This window comes from Cupressus sempervirens, chromosome 5, assembly GCF_028749045.1.
Source record: "Cupressus sempervirens isolate cs-2001-9-10 chromosome 5, ASM2874904v1, whole genome shotgun sequence".
Taxonomy (NCBI): Eukaryota; Viridiplantae; Streptophyta; class Pinopsida; order Cupressales; family Cupressaceae; genus Cupressus; species Cupressus sempervirens.
The window spans coordinates 628,173,720-628,195,791 of NC_143122.1; the positions used below are offsets into that span (position 1 = coordinate 628,173,720).

At 35.4% G+C, this 22,072-nt stretch overlaps 1 protein-coding gene across 1 annotated transcript in view; it reads left to right on the top strand.

Annotated features, from left to right (window-relative positions):
- The first annotated feature begins 3,928 nt into the window (after positions 1–3,928).
- Positions 3,929–22,072, top strand: part of LOC149557464 (uncharacterized) — a 61,290-nt gene continuing 43,146 nt past the window's right edge. The window contains exons 1-4 of the mRNA XM_089832122.1: positions 3,929–5,107; positions 19,778–19,814; positions 20,091–20,327; positions 20,458–20,505. Of these exons, the coding sequence (XP_089688248.1) occupies positions 4,812–5,107; positions 19,778–19,814; positions 20,091–20,327; positions 20,458–20,505 (618 nt within the window). The 5' untranslated portion in view covers positions 3,929–4,811. The remainder of the gene's footprint in view (positions 5,108–19,777; positions 19,815–20,090; positions 20,328–20,457; positions 20,506–22,072) is intronic.

Below are 22,072 nucleotides of genomic sequence, written 5' to 3' on the forward strand. Positions count from 1 at the left end.
GCTTCTTCTTCTACTCTCTCTGATCATCTTCCTATAGTTGCTCTCATTAACATTAGAAATGCTCTTGCTCCTAGCACTCATCATAATGAAAAATTTATCCTTAACACATCTTTGCTTAATGATCAGGACACTAATATTGCTGTTAGAATAGTTAGGTTGTTTAATCTTGTTAATTAGTTCTCTTCTCAAGTTGATAGATGGAATAGAAATGTATCCTCGTGGAGGAGAATATTACAAACCTTAGGTCAAAGAAAGGCTAAAGATCATAGAAGAGTGGAAAATGAGTTGAACGATCACCTTCAATCTACTGAATTAGATGCTCAAGCTTGTCCCACTTCTATTTCACACATGTCTCTACTACCTAAGATTCTTTGAGGAAGCATCAACATATTACAACCATTGGAGCCTCTGTTAGAAGCTGTCAAGAATGGTTGAAATATGGGGATAAAGGCTCCAAATTCTTTTTAAATTACCTTAAGAAAAAACAAAGTAAAGAGAACATTGATAGAATTGTTATGGATAATCAGGAGCTCAATGACATCAATGACATTGCTGCTGCCTTTGAGAAGTTTTACAAAGATTTATTCAATTTTGAAGATAACAGTAATGCCAAAGATCTTAGGAATAAATGTAAGGAGCTTATTCCTAAGAAAATTGTTGAGGATGATGTTTCCCTCCTTGGGGCTAAGATCTCTACTCAGGAAATCACTGATGCTATATCTGCTCTTAAGAAGGATAAAGTGCTTGGGCCGGATGGCCTCCCTACTGAATTTTACAAATCCAATATTGATTGGATTGCCAGGGATTTATTTGATCTTTATTCAAAAGCCTATGATCGTGGCACTCTTGGTTACTCTATTAATATGGAGATTATTAAGCTCATCCCTAAAAATGGAGACAAGTCTCTTATCAAGAAATGACGGCCCATTACTCTGCTTAACGTTTCATACAAAATTCTGGCCAAAGCCTTGGCCTCTTGGCTTGTTAATGTTCTGCCCAATTTCATCTGTCCCACCCAGACTAGTTTCATCAAGGGACGATATATTTTAGAAAACCTTGTCACCAGCTGGGAGTTAATGGAGTGGGCTAAGTCCTCAAATCATAACTCTGCTATGTTTCTTTTAGATTTTGAGAAAGCTTATGACTGGGTTGAATGTGATTTCATCCTTTCTATTCTCCAAGCCTTTAGATTCCTTGATGAATTTGTTAGATACATTCAAGTCCTTCTTAAGGATTCCTCTGCTAGAATTGAAATCAATGGTTTTCTATCTAATCCTATACCCCTATCCTAATCTATTCGATAAGGATGTTCTCTCGCTCTTGCTCTTTTTGTCATTGGTTCTGATGCTTTGTACTATATCCTTAGAGATGATACTATTTCCCCCAAAGTTAATGGGATTTCCCTTCCTGGCAGCTCTGAACTTCTTAATATCCAATTTGCGGATGATACCTCACTCTTCCTTGAATTATCTTGTCTTAATATTTAGCATCTTAATCTGAAACTTGAGTTGTTTGAAACCATCTCAGGTGCTCGCATATCTAAGTCTAAATCTATCATGCTTGGATGGAAAGAGGAACCTCCAGATTGGTTTCTCCAGTTTGGTTACTCATGGGGCAGACCTAATAAGATTGTTAGATATTTGGGGGTTCTTTTTTCCATCTCCCCTTCCCTCAAAGACATGTGGATTTGGATTAAGGATAGAATTATCAAGAAACTCTACAAATGGGATATTAGGGTGCTTTCCCTTGCTGGAAGAGTGCAGGTTTGCTAAAAAATCTCGTCATCTCACAGTATTTACTATATCTTCTGTTTGGATGTTCAACAATTACCAACTTTTTGAAATTCAGAAGGCCATCAGGAGATTCCTATGGTCTGATGGCAAAGGTAACAAAAAGAAACATGTTGTTAGATGGAGTTGGTGTCACATTGATAAGAAGTCAGGTGGTTTAGGCCTTAAAGACCTTAGGATTCAAGGGGTCTCTCTTGCTGCTAAGTGGATTTTTTAGGCTCTTGATGGTCGGGAGCCATGGAAAATTCTTCTTAGAAATAATATTCAATTTGGATTTCCTGAGCAAGCCAAATACTGGAAAAATCTTCCTTTTACTGATCTTGTTGCAGGGACATTCCTTGTCTTTGTCCAAGGCTCCCTGGTCTTTAAGTCTATCTGGAAGGTTTGGGAGCTTGTGAGGGGTTTTATTTATAACTCGATAGCAATAATTCTATCCATGGTGAACGCTCCATTTGGTGGAATCTGCAACATAATGGCAAACCTCTTGCCATGACTCAAGGATGTTTTGTGAAACATTAGAACAACCATGGTATCAAGAGTTTTATTGATATTCTGGAGAATGACAACCTTGCTAGTTGGCAAGATATTAGGCTTAAGTTCAATCTTCCTGACTCTCACAAACGTACCTATAATATGATTGCTAATGCTTGTCGCCCTCTCAATCTTCCTCATAGATGTGATGTGGATTCACATAGATTTTTATCTTTTTGTTGGGATGATGGTTCCCTCCTGCATAAAATTAAAGCTAAGGATATATATATATATATATATATATATAAGGTGGTTAATAAAGATCACTCTGTTCTCTTACACTTGAATACCATTTGGTATATGGATTTGGACTCTCTTGAATGGCAGAAAATCCTTGACAGATTTTGGAAGTCTCATATTCCTCCCAAAATCTTACATTTTAAATGACAACTTCTTCTCGATAGACTTCTTGTTAAAAATCAAACTGGTGATACCGACTCTTGTACTATTTGCAGGACTCTTGAAAATTTAAGACATATTTTATTTACTTGTCATTTTGCTAGGATTATATGGAAGTTTTTTGCAATATCTATAACTGATCATGTCTCTGTTCTGGATACTATTCTTGGAAACATATTTGGTCTTAAGAAGGATGCTAACTTCCTTTGGAATATTCTCTCTTCTCATATTCTTTGGTTTATTTGAAAATGTAGAAATGAGGACAAGTTCCAAAATGTTGGTAGATCCCTTACTTTGTTTCATTTCAAACTCATACGCTTTAAGATTGTTTCGCAAGTGTGTTGCATATTGAAACTTGAGAAAGACAAGTTGAAAAGCTTTCTCCATGATGGGCATGCCATGATGTTCATCTATGATATGAAGCATGGGCCGGAATGGGCCACCATTGTCAATGATCAGGCTGCTTTTGAAGAAGCTCTTAAGTGGCTGCTTAAGGAGATGAGGGATACTCGAGGCCCCTTTTCTGACAGATTGAATTTCTTTGCTCATATTCTTGAGCATAAGAAAGTTGTTTGTATGGTAGGAGAGCTGGGTTGGACCTCCTGGATAGATGATCATGATGATATTCTAGTATAGTTTCATTGATTTCCTTTTTCTAATCTCGTTAAAACTGTTACTTATTGTGCATATTTTGCTAGATGATTGATTATGGTTTCCAATTGAACTAAGTGGTTGAGGTTTGCCTCCCCTTTTGATATTGTACCTATCTTTTTTGATCTATCGATTATTTAATTTAAAAAAATACAATATTCATTAGAGACGTCATTATTTTTTAATATTATTATTTTTTATTTCTCTCATTAATTTTTCATAATAGATTTTTTGATGAAATTTTTTAAAATGATTTTTTCCCATATTTGATAAATTAAATTTAAATATATAATATTTATTAATCTATTTAAACTATTTTAATAAATATTATTCTATTTAAATTGAAAATTAGTAATAATCTAATTCACATAAATTATATCTTAAAAAATAATTACGTTATGGAGCACCTATCAGTTTATGAAGCACACCTTTTCTGAATAATATGTAACCCGGAAATAAATCTTAGCCGTTCAATATAATAGTTACATCATAACCGTCCGATGCATTTTCTGATTTTCTTCAAACAACAAAAAAAAAATGCCATAACCCTGGAATTTGATATTGATATGATAAGCCTTGGGAGTCGAACCATGGACCTGGGTGAAAAGCATACGCACATTTCAGTTTATATCTGAATTCTTCGGGGCAGAAAATGCTGAGAGGAATGATGACGAGCACAGCTACAGTTAACTGAGATTTTCTGTGTTTAATTAGAAGCATGCTATCAAGAATCTCTTGATCCTTACGACAATCCCAATCTCCGAAAAATTATAAGCAAAAATTTCATGAAATTTGTAAGCGAAGATTGTCAGTTGGTGTTTTAATGTGGATTTTGTTTGTATCTAATTGTTTTGGACTTTATGTTTAGAAGGTGAAAGTATTTTGTGTGTTTTGGAATCAAGCCTTTTGTTTGAGAGAGGTCTTGGTGTTTAGGAGTAAATGATTTCGAGTTTATGTGATTAGCATTGGAGCTGTAAGTATTATACTGTTTGGGTGTGCTTAGGAGTTCATCTTCCATGCTCGCAATGGCGTTTGATTTTAATTTTGGTTTAAGGGGCTGTAAGGTAAGTCTAGAGCTGCTGTAAGTCGTGGCAACATATAGGTCAGGATTTTCATTTTATTCTATTCTACTGGAGTTTCAATTTTTTTTGTATGTTCCAGTCTCTCAGCTTTGTACATGGGTGCCTTTTGTTGGCACGAGTAACCTTGCAATATTTTTTTCATTTCTTGGTCTTGGTCAAGGTTAGGCTGCGTTCGTGGGACATTGTAGGCTATGATTGTGTAGTTTATCATCAGGGGGGATTCAGGATATGGATTTGAATTTTTGAATTAGGCCAGGATAAATTGAGTGGTGGAGAATTTGAATTGAGGGGGGGTGAAATTGAGCACTGTAAACTGTGGCGGAACAGCGAGCTTTGAGAAAATTGTTGGGTCCTTATAATGGGCAACGTGACATCTAGTGTGGCTGCAAGATTTGCATTTTTCCCTCCCAAACCACCTACTTATGAGGTTTATAAGGATGGCAACAGATTTTACATTTCTGGGACTCCTCCAGTTGCCAACATGGATGTTACTGTGCTGGATACCAAGGCAGGAAATAAAGTAGTGGCAACTTATTGGCGTCATCCTTATGCTCATTTCACATTGCTATATTCCCATGGCAATGCTGCTGATTTGGGTCAGATGTACGATCTTTTTATGGAGCTCAGAGCACATTTACGAGTCAATGTAATGAGGTAGGCGTATGCATAGGCATTTTATATCCTTCTCCATTATTAGGGAAAGAAAAGGATTAATTTGTATAATTTTATAATTTCGTGTTAAAATGAGCTTTTTAAAAGAAATTTGGACTTGGTTTCCAGTCGTCATTTGTCAGACCTAACTTATATCTTGAATATTGCAACTCGAGAACAGAAAACTTGGATGGTAAATATTACAACGAAGACATGTTATTCCATTAGACAAAACCTGAATGCAGATATGCACAGTTTTTCATATTTCGAGCTTTATTGAGATTATATCATACAATGTAGTTATGGGCTCTTTTTACCCTAATCTCGTTTGAGGATATTTAAAAAAGGAAATCTCGTTCCTCATAGAAGCATCCGACATTGGTATATTTGTAGGATATTGCAATCCTAAAACGATATACTGGCATCAATGTATGTAAAGTTTTCGTAGTCCATTAGATTGAAAATAAGTTCTTTTTATTTTTAAGTTTTTGTCAATGTTTTGTTTTACATACTGTTTCCTTGGCATTTTAAATGGCCATCTTTACAATTCTTGTTGTTTGCTATCATCTTGATGATGGATCATGAAGTGTGATCCCAAACCTTTGATGTAAACAAAAATTGTAATTTCTCTATATGTTCTTACTTCTAAATTAGCATTCGAAATTATAGGTAAGTCATTTAATTTCCATGGTGCAACTGGCCTAGCGACAATTGAGGGTGATACTAGCCATTGAACAAGCCCCTAGATGCAATGTTACTAGCAGATAGATAAACACTCCGATACAAACAAAATTGTAAACATATATTAGTATCAGCTGAATTGATTTTCTTGGAATTAATGAGATAATATCTAGTATCTACTATGTATTTTAGCGTAGCATATGTTAGTTTAAAAGGCTCCAAAGACACCAGAAGGCTAAGTTGCTCACCAAGGTAAGATAACCTTATTTATTTAAGTGATGGAGATAAAATGGCTGGACAATTCCTAAAGAAAATCAGATTTGTTTTTGAACTCATGTACATCTAACTTTAATACCATTCAATTTCCACAGTCCATGATAATAGATATTGCTTCTAGTTTCACTGTGTGAGATTTTTTTAGCATTGATGTTTCCGATCACACTCTGTGATCCATCATCAAGATGAATAAGAGAGCATAAGGAGAAGAGTCTCAAAATGCTATTGGAATGAAAGGTTCTAAGTTTTGATTTCTAACAGTTAACAGCAAATGAGGAGACCTTTGTGAAACAGAATAGTAGCATATGCCCCAATTACAATAACATTTCTAATTCCCTATCAAGCTTTGAAAATCTACAAGTGACTATCAATCCTCCTCTTTCTGACACAGGTGCCGACAGAAACAGTCCATGACTTATGAAAATACAATACTGAATACATATTATTTATCCTTTTTCATGCACCCAGAAACTGAATGTAACATCATACTCGAATTTGTGGTCTTTTGGGCCAACAAGCCCCATCAATTTAAAAAAATCTCACAGTCTGGACTACATTTTTTGCTGATTCATGTCCAAAGCTAAAAACTAAAAGCCTAAAAGGAAGACGGTAAAATGAATGTTTTCCACATCTCGCTTCAGTCATGATTTAAACAAACATTGGTATTTTCTCTGAACATTGCATACCTCTATTTGTTTTTCATATCTGCTTTCTACACAAAAATAAGATAAACATTAAAGAGCCCTTGGTTTGCTGGTGAAATTGAATGATTCTGAACGAGCCCTCCAGGGATCTAGTCTTGCTGAGTTCAAGACTCTCAACATTAGAAGAGTTGAATCATGTCCCTAGTGATTTTGGTGAAACAAATAATCTTCAGTCCTTTACTCCTTTACTCTTAGCCAAAGAGGTTTCAACTTAGATTTGTACACCAAAACGAGGTTGCATAGAATGATCAGGATTGACATAAAGCCTTCCATCATGAAACGGAAAAGAACAGGAAAATGGATAGCGAAAGAGAAAACTAAGTGTGCAAATTCTTTTTCATTAATATGCTAGATGGAGAAACTAGACTAGATATTTAGATATTATGTATTTTTGATATAGTGAAACTGGGAAGAGGTCTTCATGGATTAGCACTACTACCAATGCTGGTATAGATTTAGCAACTGCATGTCCTCAATGGGAAGTTTTAAAAGATGCATATCATATAGATTAATTTTTGAGTTTTATACGAATATTTAAGTTTGAATTTTAAGCCTCTTAGGCTTATATCTGAGGATTCAACTTTGATCAATTCTTCATCTTCTGAGGTTTCTTCCACATAGGTGTGAAGGGCTTCATCAGTTAGTTAACAAATAGAATTATCATTTCCCAAAGGGTTCTCATCAGACAAGAATCCAGAATAGTTAATTGCAGATTTCTTTTGTTAGTTTGATAAGGATTCCTCCAGATCATTGTAGTACTGGTGCAATAAATAGGTACCTCCTGCTTCAGAAAGAATTCCTGCAGTAGATAGATTTGGAGCCAGTTTGAAAAACATTCTTGTTCTCAAAGCTTCCTCTTGTGTTAGGCATAATTTCTCTAATGTCTTTCTTCGAGTTGGTCCTTCTAGCTCCTTCAAATCTTGAGCACATTCAAACATATTGTGAACATATATGTAGAGTTTAGTTTTCTGGATCATGTTATTGGTGAAGTAGGTAATATCCAGTTCCATCTCTTCAACAGTCATATTGGTTGCCATCTTTCTCTTCTCAATTTTAGGGTGATAAAAAAATGTTTGTTTTGGTCTTCGCTTTGTCATCCACACTGCTACCTCATTTTGGCATATCTCCTCACTGCCTGTTGTAGGTGCCATTTGAAACAAATACAGCTAGGGTACTGGAGAGTGAATACTTCGAAACAGAGAGGTACGAGTAGAAGGGGGATTGAGACTAATAAATGGACTACTCGCTTGAAACCTACCACAAACCTTTCATAATAGTTCTCATTCAATGTGCGTAATGAATATAAATCAGGCTGGACGGGTCATAATTTTTTTCCCACTCTCTTCTTTTAGTCATCCAAATTCCATAAAGCTTCAGAAATTTCATCATATGCAGAAAACTATGATGCTTGATCATTGCTTACATTAATCATCTAAATACTAAGAAAAAATTAACTGGAGAAAGAGGAGAAAGAGGGAAGGAGCAGCGATGGGTTGTATATGTGCTGAAGGCAGATTTACAGCCCTCTACACCATAACAAACACTTTTCCTTCCTTCCAGAAAAAATTTACTCGGCTTATCACCCTATACATGGATCTTCTTGAACAAAATTCCAATCAAACAAGTTAAAGGTTTTGAAGAGGTTGAAGCTTTAAAAATTTGTGCATACCATAACAGGTGTGGGAGAACTGAAGGCCCACTTTATTCCACTTTTGAAACCCAGAAATCTTCTGACAATTTTTTCTGAGTTTTGGGGACAGGGGACTTAGGGGTGTGGTTTCGGGAATGGCAGTTTTTTTTGATTTTGGAGCCAGCAGTATTAGGATAATACCTTCCAAGATAGAATGTTTCTTTAATGGTCATCTAGTCGTGTTCAGGCTGTATAGGAAATTTCCCTATCCTGTCTTCTATCAATGTATGTGAAATGTTTCTACATTCTATAAGAACTTTTCCATTCTTTGTAAATAAACATCTCACTATTCTATCATTTGGCCTGTGTAACATGTTCAGAGCTAAGTATTTTTTTTCGAAACAATTAAGAACTTCATTACGAAATCCTATGTTCTTTAATTTTTTTGAAATAAATATGTTCAAATCCATTTATTCGTAGACCTTTCTACGGTTTCTGTTCAAAAATCAGTTTGCAGCATTTTTTGTGGGTCTGCTTGTTCTACCTCTGTTCAGCCTGTCTACATTGTCTGCAACCTGCGTGGCCATACCTGGGCTTGTATTTGTTACAGATGACATTTTTTCTCTGCAACTGATGTTCCTGGTGTATGTTTGCGGCAACCTCTCTTCATTTTGAGGGCTTCTCTCCAATGCTGTGACTCTTCTGCAGTCCATGCGACATCTAAGACTGCAACTGCAAGTGTTTGCTGATTGTTTTGTGCCCTTTCCTGATCGTAGATTGTAAAGTTTCTACAAATTCTGTTGTAAATCAGACTTAGTTTATACCTTCTTCTTGTACTTGCTGAGGATAATCTTCAATGTTCAGACTTGAGTGAATTAATAAATATAATTCTGAAGATGATTTTATTTTCTGCGAATTGTCTTTAGGGCAGTATTGATCAAGGAGCAGACCTCTAATAATTGTGTGTCCTTAACCTTCAACCACACCCTACATAAATACTGAATCCAAAGGGCATGTCCCTTGACATGATCCTATCTAGGTCGGCCCATACATGTCTTCTCATAATCGGCGATCTTAAGAAGGTAATATTTGAGAATTACTTAACTAAGATTTAGTTCAGATAATACTTGTACATAGCTGTCTTAAGAACCCTGCCGATCATGTTTAAACAAGGACTAATAGGCCTTTATAAAGCATTTCAGAATGATAAGCTTTGTGCAATCTGCACAGTCAGATCAGTATGGTGATCAGAGTTACGAATTTAACAGTCCCTCTTAACTTGATAATCATACTGAGAGATAACATATCTAGCATCATCAATTACGATGATTAAGCATAGATTGATACTCTATCTATCCGAATTTTCTGAGCATGTGGTATCATTGAACACATGATACTACGTCATATTACCATCTTGTGATATGACTTATCACTTATACTAGTGATGACACTATTGCATGGAATGCAACACATAGGATAAAATCCGATGAATGATTAAATTCTTCATTTATCCAGGTTTTGACTCATAGGTACTGGTAATCCTATATCACAACATGATCCTAAGTTAAGATCTACGAGAACACAGGATAAAATTTGAAGAATAAATTCTTCCTTTATTGAAGTTGTGACTCATAGGCATGTTGTTGGTAGAAATTTTGTATTAGCCGACGGGTCCTTTCGGAAAGGTTCTTGTTATGTAGCCGATGGACCCCTTCAGAAAGGTTCTTGTTATGTAGCCAACGGACCTCTTCGGGAAGGTTCTTGTATGTAGCCGACGGGTCCCTTCGGAAAGGTTCTTGTATGTAGCCAACGGGTCCCTTCGGGAAGGTTCTTGTATGTAGCTGATGGACCCTTTCGGGAAGGTTCTTCGAAAAGTATTTATACACCCTTCGGGATTATTGTAAATCATCATGGAAGCATAATGTAATGTTCTGGCATATGCGAATAATAATGAGAGTTCTGTTGTTCGTGTTTGTGTTCGTGTTCATTGTCTGTGTGCAATTCTTAATTAACCTATGCGGTAAACAAGGCATAGAAATGTCTATGTCACAAATGATCTTGAACTCATCTAGATCTGACAATAGTTCTCTACTGTTCAACACATTATCTAAGAGATCGTCATCTCTCATAATGTCTTTTATACAAGTGTTCATTATCTCAGAGATCATCACCTCTTAAATAATGAATACAAATGGTGGAGCCGATAACAGTCAATGGCCTGACAATAAAATTATTTTATTAATAATTTAAAGAATAATTTTTTTTTATAATTCAACCATACCAAGTCTTTTCCTGAAGTGATCTATCTTCACTCGAGAGAGAGGTTTGGTAAGAATATATGCTGTCTGATTTGCAGTACAAATGTATTCTAATTTTACAGTATTCTTGTCTACCATATCTCTAACATAATGGTAAGGAATTTCAATATGCTTGGACCTATCATGGAAAACTTGATTCACAGAAAACTTGATGGAACTCTGATTATCACAATGAATAATCGTAGGATTCATAGCTTGACCAAATAATTTCACAAGTAACTTTCTAAGCCAAACTGTTTCTCGAGAGGCCATCACTGCTACAATGTATTCGGCTTTTGTGGAACTTTGTGCTACTGAAGATTGCTTTCTACATATCCATGATATCATTGCTGATCCTAAACTGAAATGACATCCTGAAGTGCTTTTCTATCCTTAACACTTCCACCCCAATCCGAGTTTGTGAATCCATGTAAATCCAAGTCAACTTTCTCATATTTGAGCCCAAGGTTAAGAGTGCCTTGTAATTATCTCATAATGTGTTTGACTGCAACTAGGTGAATCTCCTTTGGCTGACACATAAACTGACTTAAGGTGTTAACAACATAGCAAATATCAGGTCTTGTATTTACCAAGTGCATAAGGGACCCAATCATTTGTCTGTAGAGTAGAATCTATGGAAGGTGATTCTGCTGTTGCTTCTTTAAGTTTATGTAGATTAGTCTCCATTGGAGAAGACATAGACTTGCAGTTCCACATTCCAAATCTCTTCAAGATATCTAATGTATACTTTCCTTGATTAAGTATAATGCTGTCAGAATTCTGCTGTACTTCCAGTCCTAGGAAGTAATGAAGGAGTCCCAAATCTTTCATTTCAAATTCTCTGATTAGATCTTTCTTGCATTGATTTATGAGATGATCATCACTTGTTATTAGTAAATCATCAACATACAGTATCAGAATTACCATATCATCTTTATCCCTTTTATAATATAGATTTGAATCAGCTTCATTCTTGGAGAATCCTAAGCCAGTGAGATACTTATCAATTCCTTCATACCATGCCCTTGGAGCCTATTTAAGCCCATAGCGAGCTTTCTTGAGCCTGTAAACAAATTTTTTTGGGTTATGAGTTTCAAATCCTTGAGGATGCTCCAAATATACATCTTCTGTAATCTTTCCATTCAAAATTTTTGTTTTTACATCCATCTGAAGTACTTTCCATCCCTTCGATGTTGCAATAGCTAGGACTGCGCTTACAGAGGTGTATCTGGCAACAGGAGCAAAGGTTTCTTCATCATCAATCCCTTCTTTCTGAGAGAATCCCCTGCGTACGAATTTGGCTTTATATTTTTCAATGCTACCGTCAGCAGCATGCTTTATTTTAAATATCCACTTGGAAGAAACAATAGATTTTCCTTCAGGTCATGGAACAATTTCCCAAACATCATTCTTCATAATGGATTGGTATTCTTTCGTCATAGCTCCATTCCAAGCTGTATGTTTAATAGCATCTGAGACATTGGTTGGTTTTGATTTAGACAAATCATTCATGTTTGCTGCATAACTAGAAAATCTTTTGGGTGTTTTGCTTTCTTCGACTATTTTAGATGGTGCAGCGAAGTCTTGTGGTTCCTCTACTGCCTTAATGGCCCAAAGTGGTCTTTTCTTAGAATTTTGAGTTTTTTCAAGATTGAGATTTTGAATTTCATCTTCAATTTCTTCAATGTTCTCTCTCCGAGACTCAGATTCAGTATTTTCTTTAGAACCAAGTAAGGGAGAGGGATCTTTAGAACTTAGGGTTCTTTTGAATGCTAAATCTTCTTCAAATATTACATCCCTACTAAGTTCAATATTTCTCTGACCAGGTATGAAGATCCTTTATGCTTTAGATGTTTCACTGTACCCATCAAAAATACCTTTCCTCCTAGAGGGTTCTAACTTAGTTCTCTTTTCTTTTGGAACACGTATATATATTGGGCATTAAAAAATCCTAAGATGACTTATATTGGGTTTAACCTTAGTAAAGACTTCTTCAGAAGTTTTATCTCTAAGGTAGGAGTGAGGACTTTTATTTTGAATACAGACAACAATACAAGAGGCTTTTGCTCAGAGATAATATTCTAGATTTTGATCAAAGATCATAGCTTTTGTAGCTTCTATAATTGTTCTATTCTTCCTTTCTGCTACCTCGTTTTGTTGTAGGTTGTAGGGAACAATGTACTCCCTCTTAATTCCTATTTATTTACAAAACTCTTTAAACAAATCTGAAGTATATTCCCCTCCAGTATTAGTCCTAAGAGTTTTAATTTTATGTCATGATAAGTTTTCAGTTAAGGTTTTAAATTCTTTAAATCTCTTAAGGATTTCTTCTGATTCTTTACATTTTAAGAAGTAAATTCAAGTTTTTCTAGAGAAGTCATCTATAAAAAGTATATAGTACTAGAATCCTCCAAGAGAAGTGTTCATGACTCAAAAATGACATACAAATCAATCTATTTTAATGCATATATAACATGTTAAAAGTTATAGAGACCTTATCCATGCTAATAAATATATAAGATATATTATCGTTATAAATAAAATCATCATATTATATATATATATATATATATATATATATATATATAATTGAAATATAAAATAATACATTACAATGAAAATAGAAATAGATAGATACTAAATAATTATTTAATAATAATAATTAACAAATTGAAAGAGTGTGACTAAGAGTCACAACCAGATCTTGACACATATATTTGAAGGGAGTCGGATTCAACCAAAGGGGGGGAGATACCAATATGGAATAAGAGGAAAAATTAAAGGCAGAGGGAATTATTTCTAGTTAGTGACAAGATATAGGATTGGAGTCAACAAATAAATCAATTTAAAACCATCAATAGAACATCCATGTCAGATGTAAGGATGAGGGATTGACACTATCACTGCAGCATGGAATAATGATAGAGTGGGAGGTATGGAGGAGAAGAATTCAGAAGCTATAGAAGACACAAAGATACATTCCTATCAGCAGGGACGAATGAATAGAAAATCAACGGTAACAAAGTGACAGTACCCAACACCTATGATAAAGACAAAGACAAATAGAATCAGGCACGGCATTGAACATAAAAAATAAATATATAAGGTGACAACAATAGCATTGTGGAGAAAGATAAACAAGGGGCGGTGGATCGAACCCAAGAATATTTTTTGGATACAAAAACAGCAAGATGATTTCTGCATACCTGCACAATACAAACGCATACGTTGGAGAGAAAGTGACAAGAAAGCATAGAGGAAGTTCCATGCAAGCTAGAGAAATCACAGAAGTATAAGACTCGACAACACAGATCTGCCAACTGGGAATAAACTGCAAATCGAACAAATAAATAGACCAAAAAGGGTGAAAGGCAACGAAGTCCAAGAATAGCCACGAACGACAAGGTAGACATGGCAGTGTGTACGTAGAAGAAGGATGCTTAAGAGAAACACGATTCCTACACAATGTTCATCAAATATAGAGAGGGAAAGACCATGTGAATTCTCAGTTTGAGCTCTGAAGAATAACAGACAATGTCAGTATGAAAATGATATAATCAGGGCATGAGAAGGTAAAAAATAGGAATACTTGTGATTGTGTGGCAAGCTGGTCAAGCATAAACACAGGATTATCCATAGCACTTAGAGCTCTAATAAATTAGAAAGGATAGAGATGCATGTATACATCAGAATAGAAATATATCCACATCACAGAGTGTATAGGAACGATAAAAGATAATGATATTGGCATTATAAACTCAGCACTTCCAGCAGCAAATATAGGAATTGGAGACAGAGGAATTATTAGTTACACTAAACAAAGACCATCAGGGGACTGGTCATTATTTATGACAGTCCATTATTCTGATAAGAATTAAATTCTAGAATAAGAGAGACTAAAATACGATCAAGATCATAGAGAATTCAGTGTAACCTTAGAGGCAACATAGGGGTGGTATTATATCTGCCTTATTTATCAAATAACTTATAACATGATAAGAACCGAGTTAAGCTTGGAAGAGAACATCCGTTATGGATGTCGAGTTCTCTAAAAGGGAACTCAGAGGTTAGAGGGCATTATCTATGAATGTTGAGATTCCAAATTGGGATTCAAAGAAAGATTTATAGAGAATCAATTAGGGACAATATATATTGTATTGGTGAAACATATGCATATGTTAGAGATAAGAGACTTGGTAGGGGTGGGATCTCTACCAAGTAGTGTTATTAGAGATCCCAAAGTGGCCTAAGGGAGAAGCTTTTTCTATGAAAATTACCTAATCGAGATAAAATTCTCACCAGAGGGTTAGGTGACTGGAGAAAAGATCTCTACCGAAGGATTAGGAAGGATAGCTTGGGTAGTATTTAGATTAGTATTTTCTTAAATCTAATATTGCTAATATGTTTTACATACAACTTTTGATATTGTACTAACAAATGGTTGCAGGTTACAACATTCGAACCTAATCGGAAAGTGGGGACATTAAAGACATTACGAGAAGGAACAGACATAGGTCCACATAAAAAATAGTGGATTAATTCCAAAACATTGTTAGTTTTTTTAGTGCTATCATGAAATGAACTTTTGGTGTTCTTACCCAAAGTGCATCCTTTGCATATGCTTGAGTAATCTTTATTTAACTTAGGTAAACCAGTAACCATCTTCTCCATAGTAGATAAGGTTTTGAACTTTAGATGTCCTAATCTTCTGTGCCATATTTTGTTTATATCAGCAGCTTCATGAATTAAGGCTTGAATGGGTCGACTAGGTTTTGAATTTAATTCATAGAAGTACCCTTTCTTTGACCAATCAATTTTGCTTTCTTAAATGAGGAGTTCTTAGCCCACGTCATTACTTTACCGTCCATGAATGCAACATTATGTCCATCATCTTCAAGTGTTGTAATCGTTATTAGATTCCTTTTTATTCCTACTACATAGAGTACTCCTTTGAGAAGAAGAGAACTACCCGACTTTAGTTTCAAGGTGCAATTTCCAATTCCTTTGACGGAATGTGCAGAATTATCACCGATGGTGACTTCGCCATTAATTTTTTCTGATAGAGTCTAGTGCTTCTCTGTATCCTGTAATATATCGAGATGATCCACTATCAATCACCCATGCCTTAGTTGAGACTTCATTTGATAGTGCTGAATACAATACACGATTCTCGGGATCATAGTTATCTTCTTCCCTAGTAATGTTTGTATAGTTTACTTGCTGTTTAGAATTCTCAGGGCAATTAGATCTACAGTGTTCAAACTTTTCACATTTGAAGCATTTTATTTTGGATAGATCTTTCTTAGGTTTGTCATTCTTTTGATTACCCTTTTTCTTCTTGCCTTTATAGGAATTTGTGTTAAGAACATGAAGTTCTTCATCTTTAGTTTTCAACTTTCCCCCTTTCTTAAGTTTTTTGGATTCTTCCTGAAGACAATCTCCCTTAAGTCTATTGAAGTCAGGAAGATTGTCTTTGGCACTTACTCCTTGTGCGAATGTTTCCAATGAATATGGTAATCCATCTATAGCCATCAGTGTTAGTTCCGTGTCATTAATTATGGTTCATATACTTGCAAGTTCATCTCTTAGACTAGCAACCCTTAGGAAGTAAGAATTCATGGATTCTCCCTCATGGATTCTCCCTTCTTTATTTGTATATGATTTAGTTGCCTTTTTAGTGCAAGAATTGTAGTTGCATTGTTAACCTCATATGCATTTAATAATGCATTCATCATGTCAAATGCTGTTTGATGTTTTGTTAGCATGGGTACTATTTCATTTTTCACTCCATCAAATATGATCTGTATGGCTTTCTTGTTTTCTTTACTCCAGATAGTTTTATGAGGTTCAGCAGCAGGTTGTTTTGGATGCTGAATCAACAAATTGTTTTACATCATTTTCTTCAAGAATCATCATGATTCTGAATTTCCAAGCATCGAAGTGTTCTTTCCCATCAAACCCGTCCTCGGGTCTGATTGTGTATGCCATTGAAGATAGAAGACTGATGCTAGATATGTAAAGTCCGATCGTTTAATTTGTAGAGCCTAGGTTCGACTACCAGAGCTTTGGTACCATGTAAAGTTTCTACAAATTCTGTTGTAAATCAGACTTAGTTTATACCTTCTTCTTGTACTTGCTGAGGATAATCTTCAATGTTCAGACTTGAGTGAATTAATAAGTATAATTCTGAAGATGATTTTACTTTCTGCAAATTGTCTTTAGGGCAGTATTGCTCAAGGAGCAAACTTCTAATAATTGTGTGTCCTTAAGCTTCAACCACACCCTACATAAATACTGAATCCAAAGGGCATGCCCCTTGAAGGGACATGATCCTATCTAGGTCGGCCCATACATGTCTTCTCATAATCAGCGATCTTAAGAAGGTAATATTTGAGAATTACTTAAGTAAGATTTAGTTAAGATAATACTTGTACATAGTTGTCTCAAAAACCCTGCCGATCATGTTTAGACAAGGACTAATAGGCCTCTATAAGGTATTTCAGAATGATAAGCTCTGTGCTATCTGCATGTGCTATCTGCACAGTCAGATCAGTATGGTAATCAGAGTTACGAATTTAACACAGATGCCATTGTTTTTCTCTGAAACTCGTGCACCCATTTCCGCAACCCGTGGTCTCTTTGTGGTGTTTTCTTCTGCTCATCCAACATTTTCAACCTCTTTCAAGGTCGTTTCTAAGAACAACAACAACCATTTTCACCTGAAGCTTCAGTATTGAAGCTTGTTTGCATTGTTTTTGAGCTTTTTCCAGCTGGCTAGGGTTTCCTTCAAAACTCCCTATTCTCTTGCCAGTTCAAATATCTACTTGTAGATTATTGGTGGCTTTTCCGAAACCTCAATGGGGTCATCAGAATTTTCTGGGTGCGTAGGTTTCTATGCCTCAAATTCCATACCAATCGGAATTTCATTTCGATTTCAGATTCCTTCTAGGTTTTTTGGGATCTCTTCTAGGTTTACGTGGGGATCTTCTGGGCCAACTAAAACATTTTCTTTAAATCCGTGCCTGTTCGGTTTTGATCTTTTTTTTCTTCAAAAAACATATCCAGTCATCTTTAACCAGCGATATTTGCGTGAGATTTGTTTTTGGGTATGTTAAGTTTTTCCTTAAAAATTGTTCTTTGGGTTCTGTAATACACCAAGTTGTGTGGGATTTAGGGTTTTTACCGTTTTTCATGAAAAAAATGATGGTTTGTAGAACTTTGTTTTTTTGGGTTTTTATCACAAAACCTGTGGCTTCTTGCAGTCTGTTATGAGTCATAGTACTCTTATACAAAAGTTCTTGGTCCCTAACAATTCACAGATCCAGGGAGGGTCTCAACCACTGCAGAATGTTCCGACATCCGTACAATGACCATTAAGGGAGGGTATTAGGATAATATCTTCCAAGATAGAATGTTTCTTTAATGGTCATCTAGTCGTCTTTAGTCTGTATAGGAAAGCTTCCTATTCTGTCTTCTGTCTATCTTTAATGGTCATCTAGTCGTCTTTAGTCTGTATAGGAAAGCTTCCTATTCTGTCTTCTGTCAATGTATGTTTCTTTTTAGAAACATATTGTTTGTACATTCTATATGAATGTTCGCTGTTGTCTGTTAATAAACATCTCATTATTATATCATTTGGCTTGTGTAACAAGCAGGGGGCGTGAGCAGTAGGAAAGTAGTTATGAAAAAGTTGTGAATATTTGAAAAAGCATTTTCAAAAAAGAGTAGAAGAATTTGAAATTTGTACAAAGTGCTGAAGGTGTACATTGACAATTTGACAACTAACTGATTCAGTGATCAAACTAAGCATTTATACTATAATATTTACTTTCATCAAGTTCAAGATATGAAGTACAGAGTTACACAAAAAACAAGGCTATTCTAACTCATTTTTCACTGTAACTTCCATGGCATACTCCTCGTAATTGGAATTGGTGGAATTGTTCAGCTTGTGCAATATGAACCTAACTAAACCCTTTGAGCGCAATCTGATCATCATGAATCTGCATTGTTTCCTTAGAAATTACATCCCACCCAATTGCCAGACTGTTCTTGTATGTGCACTGTTATAGCAACATAGCAATAAGTTTTTCAACTTTCTTAGAATAAAGATTGTTTGTCTTGATAGAACAAATAAAGCTATATATAAATAATTTCCTCTTAACACAAGAGAAACTGTAAAAATGTCACAAGAGATGAATGGTCTCTATGTGCATCAATGATGTATGCCTATATGACTGCCACCAATTCATTGAGTTGTTCTATGCCAAATGTGAACCCCAAAAAATAAGGTAAAATAAGTAGGAAACAAATATCAAATTATGAATCCTATTCTATATTAATCATGCACCTCATATTAGAGCAAAAGGAATGCATAACAACAAAAGCCATGAAACCTCTTACTCACTCAATGATCAATATCAAATTGCAACTAAGAAATTACGATACACAAAATATATATACTTTCAGAGTATTATTCAGTTGCAAATACTCATTAACATACAAGTCACGATGATGCAGATCATCCACCAAGCCCAGAAAAATGCACAATACAGAATATAGAGCCATGATAAGCTCAGACTATTAAAATGCACAGAACTCTTTTCAACAACTATTATGATACTCAGAAAAGATGTTTAAGCTTGCATGCAGAGCATTGTTACTCAAGCATGGTGACGTCAAGTCAAAATGATATGCCACATGATATCTTCATGTTAGATGCTAATAAAAACTGAAGTAAGCCATTTCACTTCCGATATAAGCGAATACAATAATATCTCTGTAGTGTTACGAATGAGATCTCATTAACATGTTCATGCAGTATGAAATTAGCAGGTCTGATTAGGCTTTTCTGTTCAAATTCATTTATGAATTGGAAATGTGCCACGTTGGTTTTTATCTGGAGTTTTGTGCTTTCTAACAACCATAGTATGACTCAATTATTAAAGTATTTTTTTCTTCATACTATAACACATTTCTGCTTGTTGGTAATTGGAATGCAGTTAATTTTCTGATCAATGCGATGGAAAAATAATTTGATAATTAGTAATTATTCATCGTTTTTTTTTGTGGTCTATTTGTACAGTTATGATTACTCAGGATATGGAGCTTCTTCCGGAAAGGTAATCGTATAACACATCATGGCCAGAGAAATTGGATCCTCTCCTTGAGACTATATGTGGGGGAAGATGAATGATACTACCAAGTTTTTCTCTCTCTTTAAGTTGGGGATTTCTTTATACTTGCAACTTAATTGCTGGGGTCAATATCAGCAACAAATTGAAGCTATTGATGATTCTTATTGTTACTTAGTCTTCTGTTTCTGTCAACACATTTTGAATGTTCTCATGCTCATTATAGAAGGTAAGCTTATTTGCAGTGTTTGTTACAATGTGCAGGCAACTGAGTTTAATACATATGCTGACATAGAAGCAGTATACCACTGTTTGAAGAGAGACTATGGAATAAGACATGAAGACTTGATTTTGTATGGCCAGTCTGTTGGAAGTGGACCAACATTACATTTGGCCTCCCGTTTACCGAACCTGAGGGCTGTTGTTCTTCAGAGTGCCATTCTATCAGGCATCCGTGTACTGTATCCTGTCAAAAGGACATTTTGGTTTGACATCTTCAAAGTAAGTTCCTGGCATTCAAAATTGTAAGATACATGCAATTAAAATGTGATTTAATGCCTCTATCGTAATGAACTAGTTAGATTTCAAATCAGTGCAACAGAGTTGAATAGGGATGATTCTGTATGTGCAGAATATTAACAAGATTCAACATGTCAGATGCTCAGTACTTGTTATGCATGTAAGTCACTTTCATTGTGTTGTATAATTATTTTTACAATCAAGTTTTCAATCACTAGTGGTGCATGATTGGAAATGACTCTGTTCATTTGAATTTATCTGTTTTATAAATATCACTTCTCCTGGCCTTGTGCTGTTTTTCTTCTGTATCAGTACTAGAAAATTTATATGTATTGCATAGAACCTTGAGTGCATTGTTTAAATTAATAGCTCCCTGAGGAGAAATATTGCAGCATTAGCCTTATAAGTACAATTTGTTAGGTTACTTTTCCATCTTGGTGGCTTCTTGCATCATGAATTAGACACTTTTCTTCGTTCTTGCCAATGATTGATTGCATTATCATTATATTTCTGGTTGCCTAAAAAGAGAGCAAATGAATCATTGTCTTCTAAGTCTTGAAAATTCTGTGCATCACTTTGGTATTCTTTGATGATAATTAACTTTTAAGGAATGGAGTCATACAAAGAAAATACTATGTGAAAGTGTTTAGGAAAAGAGGAAAGCTAGGAGGAGGGAAGATGTTCAGTAGCATCCATTAATACTGCCAATCACAGACATTTGGTCTCCACCAATCTCTTTGGAAGGGTTGCCCTCTTGCTCTGTATCTGTATGTGCTTGCTGCTGAAGGATTGGGATATTTGTTGGCAAACTCTTATCTCCTCTATGAGGGAAGATGTCCAGTGGCAAATGCTTTCTTGGCCTCCCTTTCCATATGGACAAAGAAGAAGAAAAAGATTCTAGTGTTTGTGTTGGGAGTTTCTTCTAGTTCTACAATTGATATTGGCCTTTGATGTTGGTCTAGGAACCTTCTTTTCTGCCGGCTTTGTTTGGTTAAAATGAGTGTGGTAGAAGTGGTCATCTGCCAGATGAGCTTCTTAGGTGGCCTTGATTTCTTTTTGGCAAGTTTTTGGGAAAATTCAGCTAAGTATGATGTGTTGAAGATTTTGGTGGTTTAAGGAACTAACAAAACTTCAAACTTAGTTCACAGTGTTTTGTGTCAAATCTTCCCATGGTACTTGGAACTGCGAGAAGCTTTAATGGGCTCCAAGTTTCTCTTTGGCCATTGAGATCAATTTCTTAAAAAATTGTCTTTAGGTTTCTTTCTTTCCATCTTCTTGTTTGCTTATTTGGCATGTGCCAAGGCACATGCTTGACGCTCAATGTTTGGTGTGGTTTTTGTTGATTAGGGCATCAATGGTAAGTGTTTTCGTTTAGGTTTGATGTTCTTTGGTATGTGCTAGGCTTGAAGGTTGAAGCCCTAGAGGGGGTCTTATAGTGAGACTTCATGGTCTCTCTTGTTCCTCTACACAATGAGCATGCAGTTGAGGGTGGACTTGAGATCTGATGCTTCATGTCTTGATAACAAAGTGCTTTGACAAGATTTTAGTTTTGTCATTGCTTGTTTTATTGGCCTATTTTGGCACGCAATAATGAGGTTGAATGATGGCTTGACCTTTAATAGCTCCTTATGTTGAGGTCTGATGATTATAATGCCAATTTCAAGTGTTGGACCATTTAGGCATGGTTCATGCTTTTTGGTGACCTAATGGTGTTTTTTTGTTGCTGA